Raw genomic sequence first — 23,276 nt, 5'->3', positions numbered from 1 at the left:
TATTTTAATGCTGTTTGATGTTCAGCTGCCCTGAGATCTTAGATACAGGGCGGAGTATAAATAATAACAATAGCGATAATGCTACTGAGAACTATTGGAAATAACTGAGCACATATATTCCTTTGGAAATAAATGGCAATCATAACCTTATTGAAAAGGAAAAAAAGCATGTCACATCAATTTGGCAAATGTGAATCTCCATGAACCACTAGTCGAGAAAAGCATGACCTTGTTAGAAGTTAGAAGTCAACCCTTTGATATTCAAGTGATATTCATAAGCATTCATGTCATGGCACAAAGGTAACTCAGCTGTTAAACTGAAGAACCATGTCTTCAGACTGCCAAGAACAAAGACATGCCACTACAAATATATATATATTTGGTTAGCAGAGGATGTTGGTTTCTTTGAAGTTGAAATTGCAATTGCAGTTGTAATTGCCCAAAAGATATACACTCTTAGTTAAAATATGCACTCAGAGATTTAAAAAAAACCCGTCTTCTTTGAAAATTAACATACAGTAGAGTCTCACTTATCCAAGCCTTGCTTATCCAAGCTTCTGGATTATCCAAGCCATTTTTGTAGTCAATGTTTTCAATATATCGTGATATTTTGGTGCTAAATTTGTAAATACAGTAATTACAACATAACATTACTGCATATTGAACTACCTTTTCTGTCAAATTTGTTGTATAACATAATGTTTTGGTACTTAATTTGTAAGATCATAACCTAATTTGATGTTTAATAGGCTTTTCCTTAATCCCTCCTTATTATCCAAGATATTCGCTTATCCAAGCTTCTGCCGGCCCGTTTAGCTTGGATAAGTGAGACTCTACTGTATCTTGTTTACTCACAAACATTTTGTATTAATTCACCATATTGGCACATTTCTTATTAAAGTTCAGTTACAGAGAGTTATAGATAGTTCTCTGTGTTGAGTACACAGAGTATTTTTCTTTGCCAATAGTCCATAGTCTTTAAGTATAGTTGTACTCACTGAAGTCCATACTTCTCTACTGAAGAACAAAACAGCAACATGCAACCACCTCCACTGAGGTGTAAAACAGACTTAACACACATCCACCTCCACTGAGGTGGGAAACAAATTGAATACAAAATGGAGTCCTGAGTCTGAACATGCTCAGTACAATCACATGTCTATAACCCCATATCAAAGAGGTACAGTCAAACTGGCAAATCAACATACACATGGAGTGCAGGTTAGCAAATATATACATCAACAAATAAATAGTGAAAGGCTTGGGAGGCTGCTATTTCCAACAAGGACAACATGGCTGTCTCACCTCCAGGGAATCTCTTCTCTTCTGGGTGAGGGTCCCCAGGGTGTCCCACTGGTCGCAGATGGCCTGGCAACGGGAGTTCACAGACGCTGCGTCGTGATAGTCTAGCTCACTGCAACAAACAAGCGAGAAGGATTAGGGACAATCCCCACAGAAGGGTCCCCATGACCCTCCAGCTTCAGAGATGCTTCAAATTTGGGAGATGCCTAATGTTAAGCTCTCCGGTTCTTGGATCCCCTCCCCGGCTGAAAAAAGTGGATGCCATTCTCTCCCTGGCACCCACTTGAGTTCCTGCGCGATGGCCGCAATCTGCTCCACCCGATCCTGATGGGCGGCCAGGTCGCTCTCAAAGGCCTCGTGCTTGCGCATCAGTGCCCGGATTTCATAAAGGGATGCCGACTCGTAGTCCTTCTGTGTCAACATGTCCTCCTTTCCTGTGACAGGAGGGATTAGAGGCGGACTAAGCAGCAGGACAGAGGAGGAACAGCCAAGACAATGGGCACAGAGGTAAGGACGCAGCGGGTGGTACCTCTGGTCCAGTTCTCATGCAGAGTGGCTTTCTGCTTGAACTTCTCCGCCAGGTGGTCCAGGCGCTCCAGGCGCCGGATCTCAGTCAGCAGCCATTCTTCATAGCCTTTCTCCACTTGTTCCAGACCCTTCCAGGCATTGGCAATATCCTGTGGACGCACAAGCCCAGCCTCAATTGAACTGGATCAGGCCATGCCACCCACTCAGCTAACCCTGAAACCCAGGAAACACTGCTCTACCAGTTCAGGGTTCACGGCATCTGATGGTTAACACCTGACCAGGTAATTAATTTGTTTTGTTCTAATGTGAGCACCTTTTGGAAGAGTATCCCTTACATATAGGGCTACTCTTCACTATATACATCAAAATAAGCTCAAAAATGTATGTGAGCGCCTTTTGGAGGAGCACCCCTAGCATACAGGGCTACTCTTCATTATGTACATCAAAATAAGCTCAAAAATGTATGCGAGCACCTTTTGGAGGAGCACCCCTAGCATACAGGGCTACTCTTCACTATATACATCAAAATAAGCTCAAAAATGTATGCGAGCGCCTTTTGGAGGAGCACCCCTAGCATACAGGGCTACTCTTCACTATATACATCAAAATAAGCTCAAAAATGTATGCAAGCGCCTTTTGGAAGAGCACCCCTAGCATACAGGGCTACTCTTCACTTTATACATCAAAATAAGCTCAAAAATGTATGCGAGTGCCTTTTGCAGGAGCACCCCTAGCATACAGGGCTACTCTTCACTTTATACATCAAAATAAGCTCAAAATGTATGTTCCAATCAAGCCACAACCCTGAATTTTAACTCTCTTCCACTGGATTTGACACATGTCATATCTTTTGGAAGAGGATTCCATGGACTCACTAGCTGCATTTTTCAGCATAGTCAACCCTATTGAAAAGTCCCACTCCCCCATTCCCACCTTGTCCAGTCCCATAACTTACGGAGACCATCTTGCCCTCAGAAGGCATGAAGGCAGGCCGGTTGCTGAGCCGCAGCTTTGTCTGCAGGGTGTTGAAGTTGATCTCGAGCTGGCATTTCTCCTGGACCCGAGGGGGCTTGTGGACACGGCGGTAGTCTCGGAAGTCCTCCAGCTTGCGCTGCATGGCACTCATGGTCTTCTCCGGCACGCGGTTCTCCAGCCAGGGGATGGTGCGGCGGATCCATTCGAGGAGCTTTCAGAGTGGGGCGAAACACATGGTGTGCTTAATATCCCGCCCAAGGAGAGCTCAGGTATGGTATCATCAAGTCTCCAACCAGTTTTAGATCTCAGATCCACCAAGTACTCCTTTGGGGCAGAGGGATCAAATATGGCACATGGATGGTCACTAGAAACATTTTTTGTGGACTTTAAGGGCTGTAGAGGGCATTCCCTTAAAATGTTCTCTAGGAAGAGATAATAATAATAATAATAATAATAATAATAATAATAATAATAATAATAATAATCTTTATTTATGCCTCGCCACCATCTCCCCAACAGGGACTCGGGGTGGCTTACATGGGGCCATGCCCAGAACAATACAATATAACAAAATATAGATAGAACAACAAATCATAACACATTAAACAATACAATAAAAGAAAATATACACTACATCAAACAAAATCAAAAGAATAATAAAACCAAGGGCGGGCCACATGAACACTAGGTTAAAACTCGGGGTGAGAAAGGAAGTAGGAGTAAAAACCACAGAGAACAGGGTCATAGAGTGGTGGTGCAATCTGGAGGACAGATATTGGAGGAGAGCAGCAAAAGGGATGTATGTAGTGATTACTCTCCAAAAGCACAATAGAAGAGCCATGTTTTCAGGTCTTTCTTAAAGGCTGCTAATGTGGGGGCTTGCCTAATCTCACCGGACAGTGAGTTCCACAAACGGGGCCACAGCAGAGAAGGCCCTGCTTATGGAGCTTGCTTAGGCCATTTGAGGATTGGGAAAGGCCTTTTTAAAAAAAAACCAGAAGTAAATCAGAAGTGGCTTCTGGCTGCTGCTTGTTTGGAGAAGAGGTATCTCCTGGTAATGGAACTGATAACAAGTACGGTGCTGAAAGTACCTCGCTGGCCAGCTTCTCGTACTCCTGCATCAGCTTCTCATTTTCTTGGTTGACGGCAAGCACCTTGCAGATCCTGTTGGCAGCTGTCTCAGCCTGGAAGCAAAGGTCAAAAAAAGCAGAGAGCAGTCAGTGATGGCACATGGCTTCCTCTTCATTTAAATTGCAAGTACCTCAGGGAAGAGAACTGGTCTCATGGATTCCATGAAGCAAAACAACAGGGATTTAGAAGGAGGAGGACGTAGAGGAAGGAGGGACTTTCTTAACTCCCAACTACAGGTAGGAAGATTCAAAACCATGGCAGAGGGGAGGGTGATTTTGTTTTTACCTGCTCAGCACCAGCAAAGGCATGATAGAAACAGGAAACGTATGTCATGATGGCTTTCTCATCAGGTTTGGGGGTGTTGACAATATCTGCAAGTTAAAGGGAGGGGATATAAAAAGGATGATACAGGAAGTGTCTACTTAACACAAGTAATGCAAAATGGAACTAGAAGAAGCTACATAGGAAAACCAGCAAAGGAAATAATGCTCAACGCTTTGGACCAATACACATAGGTCTGGTTGTTTATCCAGATGCCAGCTAGGGCATTGGCGCATTGGTAGCTCTGAATGGTATCCCGTTACACATCGCTGCAATTCACTGACAGTTTCTTAGCACATCTGATAGGTAACTAAGTATGCACAAATGTAGAGCATGATGCAAGATTCTGGCTAATCTATCTATACACATAATAAAAGTGAAAATATGTATGTATGTGTGTGGCTGGGGTGTCCATTTCCACAGACAAGCTCCCACTACTCAGGAGATCCCAATGGCCCGCCTTCCAATGATGTTGCAGGTTATAGCGAGCGCCATAGACATGATGTATTCAGAGCAAACTTTCCCAACATCACAAACTTGACTGATGGAGTTTCAGGGGGTTAACCTGGCATGATGTGAGTTGTAGTTCACCCACAATCTTATGCATTTTGTACAATTAAAAAGTGGCTTTTTCAAATAACCCGGGCAATGCCAGGGACCCAAGCTAGTAGTAGTAGTAGTAGTAGTAGTAGTAGTAGTAATAGTAATAATAATAATAATAATAATAATAATAATAATAATAATTGGGTGCCGTGCCAAAAGATCTCAGCCGGCATTTGGAAACAATAGACATTGACAAAATCACGATCTGCCAACTGCAAAAGGCCACCCTACTGGGATCTGGACGCACTTGGGAAGTGTTCGACTTGTGATTTTGTGATACGAAATCCAGCATATCTATCTTGTTTGCTGTGTCATACAATAAAATAATAATAATAATAATAATAATAATAATAATAATAACAACAACAACATCACACAGTCCTAGACACTTGGGAAGTGTTCGACTTGTGATTTTGTGATATGAAATCCAGTATATCTATCTTGTTTGCTGTGTCATAATAAAATAATAACAACAACAACTTTATTTTATACCCCGCCTCTATCTCCCCAAAGGGGACTCAGGGTGGCTTACATGGGGCCAAGCCCAAATAAAAACAATAGCAATATAAAACACAACAATAGACAGGAGACATGCACAATTATAAACATTTAAACATTACCCAATAAAAATAAATGACAAAAACTAATAAAAACATGGATTAGAATGGAGAGGTTGTAAAAGTAGATTGGGTAAAGCGCACCATATAAATATTGTAAACACGAGGTGAATGATAAAGTGCTGCAAATTCTTGGAAGTGCAAATTGGGATGGGAGTAGTCTATTTCAAGTTGACAAAGGTAAAAAGAGCAATAATAATAATAATAATAATAATAATAATAATAATAATAATAATAATAATAATAATAATAATATAACAATAAGAACACATTTGGCTTATCACCTTCTGCATCCAGCATCTTGGGAATATCCAGGTATTTCTCTGCCACCTCAAAGGCTGTGTTGAGATTTCCAATGGGGTCATCCTGTGCAAAGATCAACACATCCCTTTGTATTTACTCTTGTAACATCTTGAATAGTGTGTGTTTGTACTACAGTAAAAGATGGGGGCTTGAATAGGGCAACAAGCTTCCAGGTGAGATCCCTGACAACCTGGGCCCAAAACGCCAGTGGGATTTGCTACAATTGGTACATGGGATTGTAGTTTGGTCATGATGGGGCGAGAGATAAGGGTTCCCTCAAAAGGGACAGAAAGATGCAGCCAGATGACAGAAGTGAGAAACAGCTTTGAAGGGAACAAATGGATCCAAAAGCAAGGGGAAAGCAGCACCTTCCTGAGCTTGGCGTAGTCAATGAGGTCCGGTCGGTGTCGGTGGATCAGAGCGCAAAGAGCCAGGCCATCCTTCCAGCTGGTTGGTGGGATGTGGGAGACAAGGAGGAAAAAGCACGTGAGCCCTGGAATGATGTGTTTAATCCTAATAGAATGAGCAATTATTTCCCCAGGCAGGAAGCAGCCATGTATTGAAGCTGCAAGGCCATTCAACGCTAATCAAGGTGGCCAATGGCAACATTCACACTTGCCTCCAACAGACAGGAGTTCTTTCTCCCACCCTGGATATATAAATCCCACTTTCCTAGTTTCCAACAGACCTCACAACCTCTGACGATGCCTGCCATAGATGTGGGCAAAACGTCAGGAGAGAATGCTTCTGGAACATGGCCAGGTAGCTCAAAAAACTCGCAGCAACCCAATTATTCATACTTTTAAGGTGCTTTCACACATCATGTTTATAACATGGCATTTTCACTTTTGACTGCAATGGAGCTGCACTGTAGCATCCTTGAGTCTGGGAGTGCATCAGAGGAATTCTTTGCCTGATTAAATGCCCAAGGCAAATGTTGCATCCATTTCCAATTCTGGGGCAATGCTTGATCTAAATACTGCCCTGAGGCTGAGACATTCATTTTATATGAACGACAACCCCAGAATCCCACAGCAGACATAGTCACTTCTGAGCCTGGCATTGTTACCTAATGTGGAAGTTCTGGACGTTTACATTCCGGTAGGGAGCCGTTTTCCTCTGGCACCAGAGCAGTAGGCCCTCCTTAGCTGAGGTTTCTGGAAGAAAAGGAAAGGAAGAAATATAATGTATATTTGCTAACCTGTATTCAATGTGTAGTTGATTTGCCAGTTTGTACCTCTTTGGTGTGGGAGAGGTTATAGACATGTGATTGTACTGAGCATGTTCAGACTCAGGACTCCGTTTTGTATTCAATTTGCTTCCCACCTCAGTGGAGGTGGATGTGTGTGACTATAGACTTCAATGTGTTAAGTCTGTTTTACACCTCAGTAGAGGTGGATGCATGTTGCTGTTTTGGACTTGAGTAGAGAAGTATGACTTCAGTGAGTACAATATGAAGCCTCTCAAGGTGGAGTTTATCACAATGTTTCCTTTCTGGTTTTACAAGAAGCAGATGGGCTGCTTCTTCTAGGAACCTTTTTCAGCTGGAGATGCTGGGAACGGAATGAGAGCCATTCTCCATGGAAAGCTGCCGCTTGAACCTCTGAGCCACACTGGATACTGCAAAAGGGGAAGCTTTCAGGCTCACCTTCCACTGAGATGTCTTGGATGGCAAAACGAAGGATGATGGTCCAGATCATGCCCAGAGTCATCTTCAGGTTTCCATCCACGATTTCTGGAAGAACAGAAGGAAAGAAGGGGATTAGAGAGAAGGGATGGGAGTGCCAGCGCGGATCCTGGCTATCTTAAAAGCCTTCAAGGTTTTGGTTCTCTCGCATGCTCCAACACACTCACCTTCAGCTCCAATAGACACAAGTTTGACCCCTTTGCTGGCAATGAAATCCAGGGCTTTGTTGACATTGGCGATCTTATGAAAGCGCATCTTGCCTTTGTCTGGCTTTGGCAACCGTTCGCCTTGGGAAGAAGAAACGGAGAGGAATGGAGACAAAAGGAGACAGGTCCATGGAAAGCATGTGTGCTAGTCCCTACTTCTTTCTCAAGTGCTCTCCAACAAAGTGTTTGCCGCAAGGCCTGTGGATTTCCCTGTTTCCTGCCACCTCCTTCCATAGAACTCCTTGCCATGGATTTCAGCCCTTACCTGAAATCACCTCCAGCAGAAGCATCAGTTTAAGGCCATTCCTGAAATCTTCCTCGATATTCTCAATCCCGGTCCCTGCCTTCCGCAAGTGAGAGTTGCACCAGGCTGTGAATGTCTGGAGGGAAAAAGGCAATGTCATTGCAGGGAGGGCTATTAGTGTCTCCTGAGTAGTGGGAGCTATAGCTATTTGTGGTAGTGGGAGCTTCTCTGTGGAAGTGAGCACCCAGCCACAAACATACATACATATTTTCACTTTTACTAGCTGTGCCCGGTCACGCGTTGCTGTGGCTAGGACTTAATTTTTCTTTTCTTTTTGTTGTATGAACGTAGAGGCGTGGATGAGAGGTTGTGCTGTCAATTTTCGAGGTTGTGGGGAATTTAGTTTAGTTGTTTTGTCCAGTGCCGTGATTCCATTACCCTTTTATATATATAGACTAGCTGTGCCCGGCCAGGCATTGTTGTGGCGAAGTATGGTGGTATGGGAAATAAAGTATTGAGGAACTGGTGGTAGTTAAGGTAAAGGGTAAAGGTTTTACCTTACATTAAGTCCATTATAAATGGGTAATATAGCTGTGTGGAAGGGCCTTGAGTCTACACTGCCATATAATCCAGTTAAAATCAGATAATCTGTATTTTATAGGCAGTGTGGAAGAATCATAGAATCATAGAATAGTAGAGTTGGAAAAGACCTCATGGGCCATCCAGTCCAACCCCCTGCCAAGAAGCAGGAAATCGCATTCAAAGCACCCCCGACAGATGGCCATCCAGCCTCTGCTTAAAAGCCTCCAAGGAAGGAGCCTCCACCACAGCCCGGGGGAGAGAGTTCCACTGCCGAACAGCCCTTCTCACAGTGAGGAAGTTCTTCCTGATGTTCAGGTGGAATCTCCTTTCCTGTAGTTTGAAGCCATTGTTCCGTGTCCTAGTCTGCAGGGCCGCAGAAAACAATCTTGCTCCCTCCTCCCTATGACTTCCCTTCACGTATTTGTACATGGCTATCATGTCTCCTCTCAGCCTTCTCTTCTGCAGGCTAAACATGCCTAGTTCTTTAAGCCGCTCCTCATAGGGCTTGTTCTCCAGACCCTTAATCATTTTAGTCGCCCTCCTCTGGACGCTTTCCAGCTTGTCAACATCTCCCTTGAACTGTGGTCCCCAGAATTGGACGCAGTATTCCAGGTGTGGTCTGACCAAGGCAGAATAGAGCATGGGGAGCATAACTTCCCTGGATCTAGACGCTATTCCCCTATTGATGCAGGCCAGAATCCCGTTGGCTTTTTTAGCTGCTGCATCACATTGTTGGCTCATGTTTAACTTGTTGTCCACGAGGACTCCAAGGTCTTTTTCGCACACACTGCTGTCAAGCCAGGCGTCCCCCATTCTGTATCTTTGATTTCCATTTTTTCTGCCGAAGTGAAGTATCTTGCATTTGTCCCTGTTGAACTTCATTTTGTTAGTTTCGGCCCATCTCTCTAGTCTGTCAAGATCGTTTTGAATTCTGCTCCTGTCTTCTGGAGTGTTAGCTATCCCTCCCAGTTTGGTGTCATCTGCAAACTTGATGATCGTGCCTTCTAACCCTTCGTCTAAGTCGTGAATAAAGATGTTGAACAGAACCGGGCCCAGGACGGAGCCCTGCGGCACTCCACTTGTCACTTCTTTCCATGATGAAGACGACGCATTGGTGAGCACCCTTTGGGTTCGTTCGCTTAGCCAATTACAGATCCACCTAACCGTAGTTTTGTCTAGCCCACATTTTACTAGTTTATTTGCCAGAAGGTCGTGGGGGACTTTGTCGAAGGCCTTACTGAAATCCAGGTACGCTACATCTACGGCATTCCCTGTATCGACCCAACTCGTAACTCTATTGAAAAAAGAGATCAGATTAGTCTGGCATGACTTGTTTTTGGTAAATCCGTGTTGACTATTAGCAATGACCGCATTTGTTTCTAAGTGTTCGCAGACCACTTCCTTGATGATCTTTTCCAGAATCTTGCCTGGTATCGATGTGAGGCTGACCGGACGGTAATTGTTTGGGTCGTTCTTTTTTCCCTTCTTGAAGATAGGGACCACATTCGCCCTCCTCCAATCTGCTGGGACTTCTCCCGTTCTCCAAGAACTCTCGAAGATAATTGCTAGTGGTTCTGAAATAACTTCTGCTAATTCCTTCAATACTCTAAGTGAGGCCTAAGTGAGACCTAAGTCTGCCTGTCCCCTGGGCTGAGTGGGTTGCTAGGAGACCAAGTGGGCAGAGCTTAGCCTTCAAACTGGCAGCAATTGGATAAAAACAATTCTTCCTCTCCCTCTAATTAGGACTTTGTTTTTCTTTTCTTTTTGTTGTATGAACGTAGAGGCATGGACGAGGGGTTGTGCTGCCAAGTTTAGTGTTTCTGGGATGTGTAGTTTTGTTGTTTTGTCCTAGGCCGAAATTTCATTACCCTTTTATATATATAGATTGTGTGTATAGATTACTATGAGAAACACTAACTTTCTGTTAGGAATTGTGGGAGTTGAAGTCCAAAACACCTGGAGGACCGAAGTTGGCCCATGCCTGGCCTAGGTCCTCCAGTGTGACTTTATGGTTATATTTATGTGTTATTCTAAGAGAGTAGGTGCTTGGAAAGGAGGAAACGGCGAGGTTGTACAGCAGCAGACATGCTTGGCCTGTTCTTCTCCTTGGCCAAATTTAGACCTGCCTCCCATGAAGACATGCAATGCCCTGAGTCTGCAGAAGAAGACCTTTATGGCCGGCCACCTGACACCAGGACGGGAGGTGGAGAGAGAGAGAGCAGAGCTGGCCGGCCATCCCAGAACAGGGAGACCATCTCTTGCAAGAAGAGTACAGTGTGGGATGTGGCCAGAGGGAACAAAGAGGTTGGTATCACGGGCAAGCTTTTCCAGCTGGCACACTCACCTAGAATCCAAGAATCAGAAGAGACCCAAAGGCCTATCTAGCCTGACCCCCTTTTGCCAGGCATGAAGACACCACCAAAGCTCTCCCAACAGATGGCCATTCAGCCTCTGCTCAGAACCCTGCAGAGAGAGACTCCACAAAAGCCACTGCTGAAAAGAATGGGACTATGTCTTCCCTCGATCTAGACTCTATACTCCTAGCATTAGCATCACATTAGCTTTCTTAGCTGCCGCATCATACTCTCAGCTCAAGTTTAGCTTGACTCCTGGATTTTTCACAGGGACTGGTTTCAAGCCAGGTGTCACCCTGAGTCCAGATTCCGCACTCAAACCACTAAACCACATGTCTCTCGCTTATGAGCTCCATTTATAAGAGCTATTCAGAAAACGGAAGCTACCCAAGTACCTATGAAATCATCACAAAATTCATTAGGAAGGGGGAATTCACACCACTTTCTCAGACATCCAGTGACCACCTAAGTTCCATCTGATTTACCTGCCATCCTCCATGGGTCATAATACAGTAGAGTCTCACTTATCCAACACTCACTTATCCAACGTTCTGGATTATCCAAGGCATTTTTGTAGTCAATGTTTTCAATCTATCATGATATTTTGGTGCTAAATTCGTAAATACAGTAATTACTACATAGCATTACTGTGTATTGAACTACTTTCTCTGTCAAATTTGTTGTATAACATGATATTTTGGTGCTTAATTTGTAAAATCATAACCTAATTTAATGTTTAATAGGCTTTTCCTTAATCTCTCCTTATTATCCAACATATTCACTTATCCAACATTCTGCCGGCCGTTTATGTTGGATAAGTGAGACTCTATAATAATAACCTATTACACTTCTATTAGCCCTGGGGCATCCAAGGCTAATGGCTACAAGAAAAACAAACTCATTGTTCCCATTCCTTACAAGGAAACCTGAAGGCATTATAAGAAGCACAGCCCAACACCAGAGAAGTCCAGAAGTTCAAGCAAAGATGAACACAGTCTTTGCTTGAAGCTCTTCAGAAAGAAGAATCCTCTTCCCTGTGTATTTGGTTCCATTGCCAAACTACTGAGAGTTATTTTTTCCAAATGTCCAGATGAGCTCTACCTCCCTCTAACTTAAAGCCTTTTGTTATTCTTTTTACAGAGGTTTCTGCTTGCAGATGTGTGTTGCATAGAAACAAATGCCAGATCATTCAGGTCACTCAATGCAATGGTGACTCCAAAGTCCCCTTCCTTACATTCTTGCCTCCTTGAAATAGATCCCCGTTGCAGACGCAGCTCAAATGTTTTCAAAATAGACAGCTGCCGGGTGCCTCTCTCTTTCTCTCCCTGTGAAACATCTGCTTATTTTTAGGAGTGCCTCCCATTTCATCCTACTGTGTCATGAACCGAAAGTGCCTTGTTCTGGGTTGCTGTGAGTCTTTCGGGCTGTATGGCCATGTCCCAGAAGCTTTCTCTCCTGACGTTTTGCCCACATCTGTGGCAGGCTTCCTCAGAGGTTGTGAGGGATGCCTGCCACAGATGTGGGCGAAACGTCAGGAGAGTAAGCTTCTGGAATATGGCCACACAGCCCGAAAGACTCACAGCAACCCAGTGATTCCAGCCATGAATGCCCTCGACAATACATAGATAGATTTTTTTTAATTGATTAGTCCACTGACCATATCAACAACAACAATTTATTGATTAGCCAGTTGGCCTTATCAAGAATAGACAATACAAACACAACATACAATGTACAACATACAGTAGAGTCTCACTTATCCAACACTCGCTTATCCAACGTTCTGGATTATCCAACGCATTTTTGTAATCAATGTTTTCAATATATCGTGATATTTTGGTGCTAAATTCATAAATACAGTAATTACTACATAGCATTACTGCGTATTGAACTACTTTTTCTGCCAAATTTTTTGTCTAACATGATGTTTTGGTGTTTAATTTGTAAAATCATAACCTAATTTGATGTTTAATAGGCTTTTCCTTAATGCCTCCTTATTATCCAACATATTAGCTTATCCAACATTCTGCCGGCCCGTTTATGTTGGATAAGTGAGACTCTACTGTACATATGTTAGAGCAATGTCGGAGTTGCAACCTTTCGTAAAAGCGCTCAAGACTTGGCTGTTTGGTTGTGCATTTAAGTAAATCAGATCAAATTTGTCAAATAGTCACTGTTGAATGTTTTTATGTTGGATGTTTTTTATATTGTGGAATGATATTTTAAATTGTAAGTCGCTCGGAGCACTCTGGTGGAGAGCGACTAATTAAGAAATACAGTAGAGTCTCACTTATCCAACATAAACGGGCCGGCAGAATGTTGGATAAGCGAATATGTTGGATAACAAGGAGAGATTAAGGAGAAGCCTATTAAACATCAATATAGGTTATGATTTTACAAATTAAGAACCAAAACATCATGTTATACAACAAATTTGACACAAAAAGTAGTTCATTACACATTAATGCTATGTAGTAATGACTGTATTTACGAATTTAGCACCAAAATATCACAATGCATTGAAAACATTGACTGCAAAAATGCGTTGGATAATCCAGAATGTTGGATAAGTGAGACTCTACTGTAGTCACTGTTGAATGTTTTTATGTTGAATGTTTTTTTATATTGTGGAATGATATTTTAAATTGTAAGTCGCTCGGAGCACTCGGGTGGAGAGCGACTAATTAAGAAATGAAGTGAAGTGAAGTGAACATACATCTGGTTCACTTAAAATAAAATACAGATATACAGGTATTTGCCTGCTTGGTGCCAATGTAGCTTAACTATTGATCTATGCATCAACCATATCAATAAAAGACAAAAAGGCTCGGGCTGTGGCGCAGGCTGGAGAGCAGCTACAATCAATCACTGCAATGAATCACTCTGACCAGGAGGTCATGAGTTCGAGGCCCGCTCGGAGCCTATGTTTGTTTGTCTTTGTTCTATGTTTAAAAGGCATTGAATGTTTGCCTATATGTGTAATGTGATCCGCCTTCGGGGTGAGAAGGGCGGAATATAAATGCTGTAAATAAATAAATAAAAACACACAAATAGACATTAATCACTATCCTAACACTCCTGTAATAGGGTTGTTGTATGTCTTTCGGGCTGTGTGGCCATGTTCCAGAAGCATTCTCTCCTGACGTTTCGCCCACCTCTGAGGATGCCTGCCATAGATGTGGGCGAAACGTCAGGAGAGAATGCTTCTGGAACATGGCCACACAGCCCGAAAGACATACAACAACCCTGTGATTCTGGCCATGAAAGCCTTCGACAACACTCCTGTAATAGTTAACAAAAATAAAGCATAATAAAACTTGATTAAATAATCAGCTTGGTAAAATGGGATTGAATTGCAAGATGAAAGCAGGGGGAGTAAAGGGACGAGTGTTAAAAAAAAAAAAAAACAGTCGGAGAATTTAGATAAGTTTTAAATAGGAGAAACTAGGCCAGGCCTGAAAGTGTTCTTCAATGTGTTCTGCTGATGGAAAAACCAATGGAAGCGTCAGAAAGGTCTGAATGCCGCTGTGAATAAAGCCGGAAGGGAAGGAAGGCCGTAAATAGAACAGTCTCGTCTAAGAAAGTAATTGACGTGGGATTTGTTCCTTCAAAAGAACTCCTGGGGGGCAGTTGTTCAGGCCAATATGACCGCTTTCTCAAGTATGTTTGAAAAACAAAATAGGGCAATATTCACGACGTAACACCTTCTGCCCCTTGAAAATAGCATTGCTCAGCATGTGATGCGCCTATTTTGCTTTCAAATGATGCCGAGTGTTTATACTGTCTTTTGTCTGGCTATCGTTATTTTGGCTGCAGCTCAGTTTGTAGGTCGGCCAAACTGTATGCAGAGACTGTTTCCAATCCCTGTGTAGGTCGTCGGCACGCTTTGTCATGCCTGGAATGGCTTTGTTTCCCATGCCATTGTTTACTAGGCTTAATGGACTTGGCAGTGACCAACACAAATGCCATTTTCAGTGGCAAGAAGCAGCCAAGACATGATGTAACATAAAGACCTAGGATTCAAGCTTCTGTTGACATTACTATATTCTGCCTTATTTCAGGCATCTTAAACATTTGTTGTGTATCAGAGCTTGGAAATCGATTTTACAAAGTTAAATCTGCATATAAGTACATATTATGGTAAGGGTCTAGATACAGTGGAGTCTCACTTATCCAACATAAACGGGCCGGCAGAATGTTGGATAAGCGAATATGTTGGATAATAATAATAATAATAATAATAATAATAATAATAATAATAATAATTTTATTTTTGTACCCCGCCACCATCTCCTCAGAGGGACTCGGGGCGGCTATAAGGAGGCATTAAGGAAAAGCCTATTAAACATCAAATTAGGTTATGATTTTACAAATGAAGCACCAAAACATCATGTTAGACAACAAATTGGCAGAAAAAGTAGTTCAATATGCAGTAATACTATGTAGTAATTACTGTATTTATGAATTTAGCACCAAAATATCACGATATATTGAAAACATTGACTACAAAAAAGCGTTGGATAATCCAGAACGTTGGATAAGCGAGTGTTGGATAAGTGAGACTCTACTGTACCTGTTTCTGAGAGCAAGCATGTATCTAATATGTTGTCGAAGGAAGGCATTCATGGCTGGAATCGCTGGGTTGCTGTGAGTTTTCCGGGCTATACAGCCATGTTCCAGAAGCATTCTCTCCTGACGTTCCGCCCATATCTATGACAGGCATCCTCAAAGGTTGTGAGGTCTGTTGGAAACTAGGCAAGAGGGGTTTATATATCTGTGGAATGATGTCCAGGGTGGGAGAAAGAAGTCTTGTCTGTTGGCGGCAAGTGTGAATGTTGCCATTGGCCACCTTGATTAGCATTGAATAGCCTTGCAGCTTCAAAACAATACATGCTGGTGGTAAACAATACCAGCATGCCAGACTGTTGCAAGATTTCATGCCAGTTATCTAGCCTTTAAATCCAATTATCTCCTGTTACAAAACTCAAGGAGAATTGATAGTTTTCCATGCAGTCATGCCAGCCACATGACCTTGGAGGTGTCTATGGACAACGCCGGCTCTTCAGCTTAGTGTGATTTATTGATATAATTGTATTATTTTACTTTGTTTAATAATGTGTATTATGTTGTCATGTAATGTTTGTGTTGCTTTTATGACTGTAAACCGCCCTGAGTCCCATCTAGGAGATAGGGCGGTATATAAATAAAGTTTTATTATTATTATTATTTATTAGAAATGGAGATGAGCACCAACCCCCAGAGTCGGTCACGACTGGACTTAATGTCAGGGGAAAACCTTTACCTTTTTATTTATTTTTAAATGCAATTGTATAAAATAGAGTATCCTTCCAAACACTTGGCCTGTATTGATGCAACTTGTCTCTCTTCAACATGTTACAGACCAAAACTGGGGCCGAGACACATCAGGATGTAATTGAGTCGACAACGGTTGTTGAGGATGAGTCACACACTCTCAAACCCAGGAAAAACTATCACAAGGTCACCTTAGTGGCCCCATCAATCAGAAACTAACACAACAACAAAGTGAATGAGGTTAAGATAACACATAAGATATATGGCTTTGGGATCTGGAAGGAGAACCCTAACTGGTTTCAACTGAGGCGATGCAAATCTTAACAGGAGAAAAGTTCTGGGTATGAAATGTGGATCATTGAGTTAATAATAGACATGGAGGTAAGTGTCATAAGAAATGTCATTTGGCTTGAGTCACACACAGGTTGCGGTTTGTTTTTGTATCTATTCAGATCCTGATGTATGCAGACGATCTAGTGCTCATCTCCCTCTCTCAGTTGGGACTTGAAAATTTCCGGAAGACTTTCAGTACCTTCTGCCAAGAGGAGTATCTGCCACTATATCTATTCAGGGCACGTGATGATCTACAATCCTAAAGCCAACTCAAAGCCAAAGGTTTGTCAACTGAAAAAGTGCAGATCTGAATGTTCACTGCAATGTGAACAAGAAAACAAACAGGACAAGAGCCGCAGAAGCATCAAAAATAGAGCCCATATTTGGAGGTGGTTGGGTCCAGTTTTACTCAATGTATTCGAACACACAATTCAGGCATTAGTTTTTCTTTAACTTTCCAAACTTTGGGGCGAATCCCTTATTGGTGCCATTGTACAAAAGACAAATAGTATAATGGAAAGATAAGACATAGAACTATGTCCTAGGACAGGAAAATGTTGCCACCACCATCCCCTCCGTCTCCATACCAAGGTGGTACCTATTGATCTACTCACATTTGCATGTTTTCAAATTGGTAGGTTGGCAGAAGCTGGGGCTAACAGCGGGAGCTCACCCCATCCTGCACATTCGAACTGCCAACTTTCCGGTCAACAAGTTCAACAGCTCAGCGGTTTAACCCACTGTGTCACCATGGCCCCCTGAGGCCATAGAAACCCAATGAGTATATTTGCTCAGGCTTAAAAGAAGGCAAAAGCGAACTCCTTCTGAACAAATATTGCAGAAAACAAGCAAACAAATTTTAAGTGTCACCATACATCAGGGCTGGATTGAAGGCAGACAGCAACAACAAGTCTAAATCAATGCGCATTTGTGCACCCTAATTTTGGCAAGGCAATCCAGACAAAATAGATGAACGCCGGATTCGAATAAATACAGCAGGGGTCCCCAAACTAAGGCCCGGGAGCCACATGTGGCCCATCGAAGCCATTTATCTGACCCCTACAGCAGAAAGGCAGAAGGGGATTGGGCTAAATGACCAAAGGGTTCTCCTATTATTATTATTATTATTATTATTATTATTATTATTATTATTATTAACATTGAGGCTGGGAGGCCATCTGTCAGGGGTGCTTTGCTTGTGCTTTTGATGCACAAAGGCAGAAGAGGGTTGGACTAAATGGCCCAAGGGGTCTCCTCCATCCCTCTTTATTACTGTTGTTGTTGTGGTTATTATTATTACTGACAACATTGAGGCTGGGAAGCCATCTGTTAGGGGTGCTTTGCTTGTGCTTTTGGTGCACAAAGGCAGAAGGGGGTTGGACTGAATGGCCCAAAGGGTCTCTTCCAACCCTCTTTATTATTATTATTATTATTATTATTATTATTATTATTATTATTATTATTATTATTATTATTATTTTATTGTATGACACAGCAAACAAGTTAGACATGCTGGATTTCATATCACAAAATCACAAGTCGAACACTTCCCAAGTGTCTAGGACTGTGTGATGTATTTTCGGATGATGCGTGCAGATCCCAGCAGGGTGGCCTTTTGCAGTTGGCAGATTGTGATTTTGTCAATGTCTATTGTTTCCAAATGCCGGCTGAGATCTTTTGGCACGGCAGCCAGTGTGCCCATCACCACCGGGACCACCTGCACTGGTTTCTGCCAGAGTCTTTGAAGTTTGATCTTGAGATCCTGATAGCAGCTGAGTTTTTCCTGTTGTTTTTCGTCAATGCGACTGTCACCTGGGATGGCGACATCAATGTTCCAAACCTTTTTCTTTTCCACAACTGTGATGTCTGGTGTGTTGTGTTCCAGAACTTTGTCAGTCTGGATTCGGAAGTCCCACAGTATCTTTGCATGGTCATTTTCCAATACTTTTGCAGGTTTGTGATCCCACCAGTTCTTTGCTGCTGGGAGGTGGTCCTTGAGGCATAAGTTCCAATGGATCATTTGGGCCACATAGTTGTGCCTCTGTTTGTAGTCTGTCTGTGCGGTTTTCTTACAGCAGCTGAGGATATGATCCATGGTTTCGTCAGCTTCCTTGCAGAGTCTGCATTTTGGGTCATCAGCTGATTTTTCGATCTTGGCCTGAATTGCCTTTGTCCTGATGGCTTGCTTCTGGGCTGCAAGGATCAGGCCTTCTGTCTCCTTCTTCAGGGTCCCATTCGTGAGCCAGAGCCAGGTCTTCTCCTTGTCAGCCTTTCCTTCAATTTTGTCAAGGAACTTTCCATGCAATGTTTTGTTGTGCCAGCTATCAGCTCTAGTTTGTAGTGTGGCTTTCTTGTACTAGATTATTATTATTATTATTATTATTATTATTATTATTATTATTATTATTATTGCTGCTGCTTGGTGGCCAGCTATAGTCCAGCCCTCCAATGGTCCAAAGGATCGTGAACTGGCCCCCTGTTTAAAAAGTTTGGGGACCCCTGAAATACAGTATATGTTTCTTAAAATTAAATAACCCAGCCCCTCTTCTCGACCATAGTGGATCCCTCCCTGCGGCCAACTGATAATAAATAACCCAGCCATTGCAAACTTCTTTAAATAGCTTCCTTCTGGAGGAGGTCCATCCATCTTTCAAGGAAAGGAGGGGAAGGGGAGGGGGACCCCCTTGTACCCTAATTAAGCTCTGCCCTCTTCTAAAATACGGCCATGAGCTCATAGCCCTGGCCGCCGCCTCCTCGCAGGGCAGCACAGGCGAAGGGCAGTTTTTAGACACAGCCTTACATGGGCAAGGCATCTGGAAGAACAGCAGCCGCAGCAGCCACCCGATACCCCACTGGTGCTGCAAAGAAACCACCCCCACAGACCCCTAGCATCAGCAGGAACCAGTGTCCCCAGCCATACATTCGCCCGGGAACAGTCCTATATCAGCAAAGTGGGCTGGAAAAGGGCAGCGGGAGGCCAAAAAGCCCCAGGAGGAAGAGGAGGCGCCCAGTGTCTGCAGAGGCTTCCCCTTCTCCATGCCCTTCTTCATCATCCTGGGGCTTCTTGTTTGACACATTTACTTGGAACTCAATGAGTGCCTGCCTTTATTGGTTGGTGAGGACCGTGGTCCATGTCCTCTTGCAATGGCAAAGCTTTTTGGAAACAAGGAGGTCCATGGGTTGTTTGTTGTGTATTTTCCGGGCTGTACAGCCATGTTCCAGAAGCATTCTCTCCTGACGTTTCGCTCACATCTATGGCATGGCCATACAGCCCGGAAAAAACCCAGGTCACAAAAGCCTTCGACAACACAAAGAGGTCCATGCTTATATCCCTGCATAGTTCGGGATCCGTACAGTCTGTTTCCTCCCCATGCTATTGTTGCATGCTTTCAAAGCTGTTTCCGACTCACTTGGATAAGACTTTATCGTAAGGAGTTTGTTTTTGCCTTCTTCCGAGGTTCGGAAAGATCTGAACTTATGCCTGCAATCCAATAGTCAAACCATTCTGGGCCCTTCTATAGGTAAAGGTAAAGGTTTCCCCTCTGACTCTGGGGGTTGGTGCTCATCTCCATTTCTAAGCCGAAGAGCCGGTGTTGTCCGTAGACACCTCCAAGGTCATGTGGCCAGCATGACTGCATGGAGCGCCGTTACCTTCCCTATTGATCTACTCACATTGGCATGTTTTCGAACTGCTAGGTTGGCAGGAGCTGGAGCTAACAGCGGCCGCTCACACCGCTCCCAGGGTTTGAACCTGGGACCTTTTGGTCTGCAAGTTCAGCAGCTCAGTGCTTTAACACACACTTTAACACACTTCGCCACCGGCCCTTCTATAATGCCATATAAAATCCAGGACGCCCTTGCTCTGTGGTTGGATTGAATCTGATGCACCGTCCCCACCACATTCAGACGCAAGAGAAGTTAAACCAAGCATGGGTTCAAATTTACCAGCGAAACCCATGACAGAAAGGCCATAAACTCAAGGTGCTAAGGAGGTCCTTGGATGCTTGAGTTTGAATGCCATTCCATGTAGGACTACGTGGAGGAGAGAACTTTGTCCTTGAGTGTCCACATGCATTTCATACCAACTGAAACTCACTGTCCCGGACTTCATAAGACAGGAGGTAGCTGCCTTATAATATCAAATCGGACTATTGGTCTGTATATCATAGAAAGCCACAATCTAAGGCCAAGCAGGCATTTTTCCATCCTATTAAGAAACATCTCCATTTTTGGGTTGCTGTGAGTTTTCTGGGCTGTATGGCTATGTTCCAGAAGCATTCTCTCCTGACATTTTGCCCAGATCTATGGCAGGCATCCTCAGAGGTTATAAGGTCTGTTGGAAATTTTATATATCTGGAATTATGTCCAGGGTGGGGGAAAGAACTCTAGTCTGTTTAAGGCAAGTGTGAATGTTGCAATTGGCCCCCTTGATTAGCATTGAATGTCCTTGCAGTTTCAAAGCCTGGCTGCTGCTTGCATGGGGGAATCCTTTGTTGGGAAGTGTTAGCTGGCCCTGATTGTTTCCTGTTTGGAAATACCAGAGTGATTCTTTGTACAATAATGTAATAGTCTGCTGATGCTGGTGATCAAGGAAAAAGAAGGATATTAGGGGAATGTTTGGGGGTAGGTCCATCATAACCCCTGTGTAAATAGCAGACCACACCTATCTTGTCACTCAATATTTCAGAAATAAAATTATGGGCGGGGTGGGTGTTATTTAACATTTCGAACACCCACTTGTTGTTTGGTGCCTTTAAATAACTTCTAATGTATGCCAAACCTATCTTGAGGGGTGGGTGGGGTGTTCTTGGCAAAACTAGGTCTCCAAAACCGAATCCAACACTCAGGCTGGAAATACACTGACATATAATCTAGATGATCAAATCAGACATTTCACCATTATCTGCTTTCAACTAGATTATATGAGTCTAAAAGTAAAGGTCTTCCCCTGACATTAAGGCCCGGGCTGTGGCGCAGGCTGGTGAGCAGCCAGCCAGCTGCAGCCAGCTGTAACAAATTACTCTGACCAAGAGGTCATGAGTTCGAGGCCAGCTCGGAGCCTATGTTTGTCTTGTCTTTGTTCTATGTTAAAGGCATTGAATGTTTGCCTTATATGTGTAATGTGATCCGCCCTGAGTCCTCTTCGGGGTGAGAAAGAAGGGTGGAATATAAATACTGTTAATTAATTAATTAATTAATTAAGTCTAGTCGTGTCCCACTCTGGGGGTTGGTGCTCATCTCCATTTCTAAGCTGAAGAGTTGTCCGTAGACACCTCTGGAGCAATACCTATTATCTACTCACTTTTGCATGCTTTCGAACTGCTAGGTTGGCAGAAGCTGGGGCTAACAGCGTGAGCTCACCCCGACATTTCGGTCAGCAAGTTCAGCGGCTTAGTGATTCAACCCACAGCGACACAGGGGGCTTTTATATGAGTCTACACTGCCATATAATCCAGTTCAAAGCAGATAATCTGGATTTTATATGGAGGTATAGAAGGGGTCTTGATCATGCAATTGATTATGCAGATGTAGCATAACTACTGTTCAAGGGACCTGTGTTATGGAAACTACACTGGGGAAATAGGCAACAGCCATTGAAACCATAAGCCGCACTAGGACATGTTCTCTAATTCCATCGCACCAAGATATATTTAGCCGATTCCTTTCTCTCTCTCGCTCCGTCTCTCCTGGGTCTCCGTCATTCCAGGCATTGCTCAGGCAGGGCCCAGGCGGCCCTTGGCGGATTCCACTCCCATGACATATGCTCTCCTTCACACTGGTGCGAGTCTCCTCTGACGTACTGTACCCAGAATGTCACTTATGGTGCCGTACGGGATGCAGATCGAGATGACGGGAAGGGACAGCTGCAGGCAACCCTATCTCTGGCACGGAGAATGGCAGCTGGCTCCTCAAACCCGTCCCTTCCCATCATTCCTACCATGCAATGTGTGTGGACGCAACAGGCCTTTTGTTCCTCTGGACCTAAACACGGTGCAGAATTCATTTAGCTTCAAGATGCATCCCACACCTTTGGAACAATGACCTAATCCCAATGCCATAAGTCCCCATGGGACAGAAGTTTTATTATTATTATTATTATTATTATTATTATTATTATTATTATTATTTTCTTTCCAAATCTTGCCACCGCCCTATAGAGCAGGTATGGGCAAACTTCGCCCCTCCGGGTGTTTTGGTGCGTTGAAGTCCAAAACACCTGGAGGGCCGAAGTTTGCCCATACCTGCTATAGAACATCCATCAAGGTGAGCCGAAATGCATACACACATGCACACAGAAGCTGAACAGAAGGTGGCGAGATTATATAGATCTGTATAGGTAAGATAATAATATCGAGGATAGCTTTGATGGTGTGGTGAGTGAATTAGAACCAGACATTCTGAGGAGTGAGGTTGAATGGGCCTTAAGAAGCATTGCTAATAACAAGGCAGCAGGAGACAACGGGATCCCAGCTGAACTTTTTACAATCTTGAAAGATGATGCTGTCAAGGTGATGCTGGAAGGTGTTGTGGGTTTTTTTCATGGCTCTAAAGTGATTTTTTGAGGGTGAAGCCTGCTCTCACTCATCTCTGATTTTGAGGCTGGATCTACCCTGCTGTATAATGCAGATGAAATGGATTATATGAGTCTGCACTGCCATATAATGGAGTTTGATGCAGTCCATTTGCATTATACGTCAGGTCTGAGAGTCTCTTCATGCTTCCCTTGGTTTTCAAAAATTTGCAGCACAGAGGAAAAAATATTTTGGGTTCCATGTT

At 43.4% G+C, this 23,276-nt stretch overlaps 1 protein-coding gene and 1 long non-coding RNA gene across 2 annotated transcripts in view; one reads left to right on the top strand and one right to left on the bottom strand.

Annotated features, from left to right (window-relative positions):
• The window catches only part of actn3 (actinin alpha 3), a 29,442-nt gene that overhangs the window by 5,563 nt on the left and 603 nt on the right, over positions 1 to 23,276 (bottom strand). The window contains exons 2-13 of the mRNA XM_003229170.4: positions 7,939 to 8,053; positions 7,635 to 7,754; positions 7,429 to 7,515; positions 6,850 to 6,937; positions 6,149 to 6,227; positions 5,762 to 5,843; positions 4,222 to 4,307; positions 3,897 to 3,989; positions 2,786 to 3,016; positions 1,832 to 1,979; positions 1,586 to 1,736; positions 1,306 to 1,414 (exon numbers count right to left, since the gene is read on the bottom strand). Of these exons, the coding sequence (XP_003229218.1) occupies positions 1,306 to 1,414; positions 1,586 to 1,736; positions 1,832 to 1,979; positions 2,786 to 3,016; positions 3,897 to 3,989; positions 4,222 to 4,307; positions 5,762 to 5,843; positions 6,149 to 6,227; positions 6,850 to 6,937; positions 7,429 to 7,515; positions 7,635 to 7,754; positions 7,939 to 8,053 (1,389 nt within the window). The remainder of the gene's footprint in view (positions 1 to 1,305; positions 1,415 to 1,585; positions 1,737 to 1,831; positions 1,980 to 2,785; positions 3,017 to 3,896; positions 3,990 to 4,221; positions 4,308 to 5,761; positions 5,844 to 6,148; positions 6,228 to 6,849; positions 6,938 to 7,428; positions 7,516 to 7,634; positions 7,755 to 7,938; positions 8,054 to 23,276) is intronic.
• On the top strand, positions 2,936 to 23,067 carry LOC134294406 (uncharacterized). Its single transcript, XR_010001321.1, has 2 exons — positions 2,936 to 3,074; positions 16,619 to 23,067. It is a non-coding gene; the product is annotated as an uncharacterized LOC134294406 (long non-coding RNA).

Source organism: Anolis carolinensis, unplaced genomic scaffold (genome assembly GCF_035594765.1).
Source record: "Anolis carolinensis isolate JA03-04 unplaced genomic scaffold, rAnoCar3.1.pri scaffold_14, whole genome shotgun sequence".
NCBI classification, from domain to species: Eukaryota; Metazoa; Chordata; class Lepidosauria; order Squamata; family Dactyloidae; genus Anolis; species Anolis carolinensis.
The sequence above is the reverse complement of the archived record's forward strand: the minus strand, read 5'-3'. Positions and strand labels throughout refer to the sequence as shown.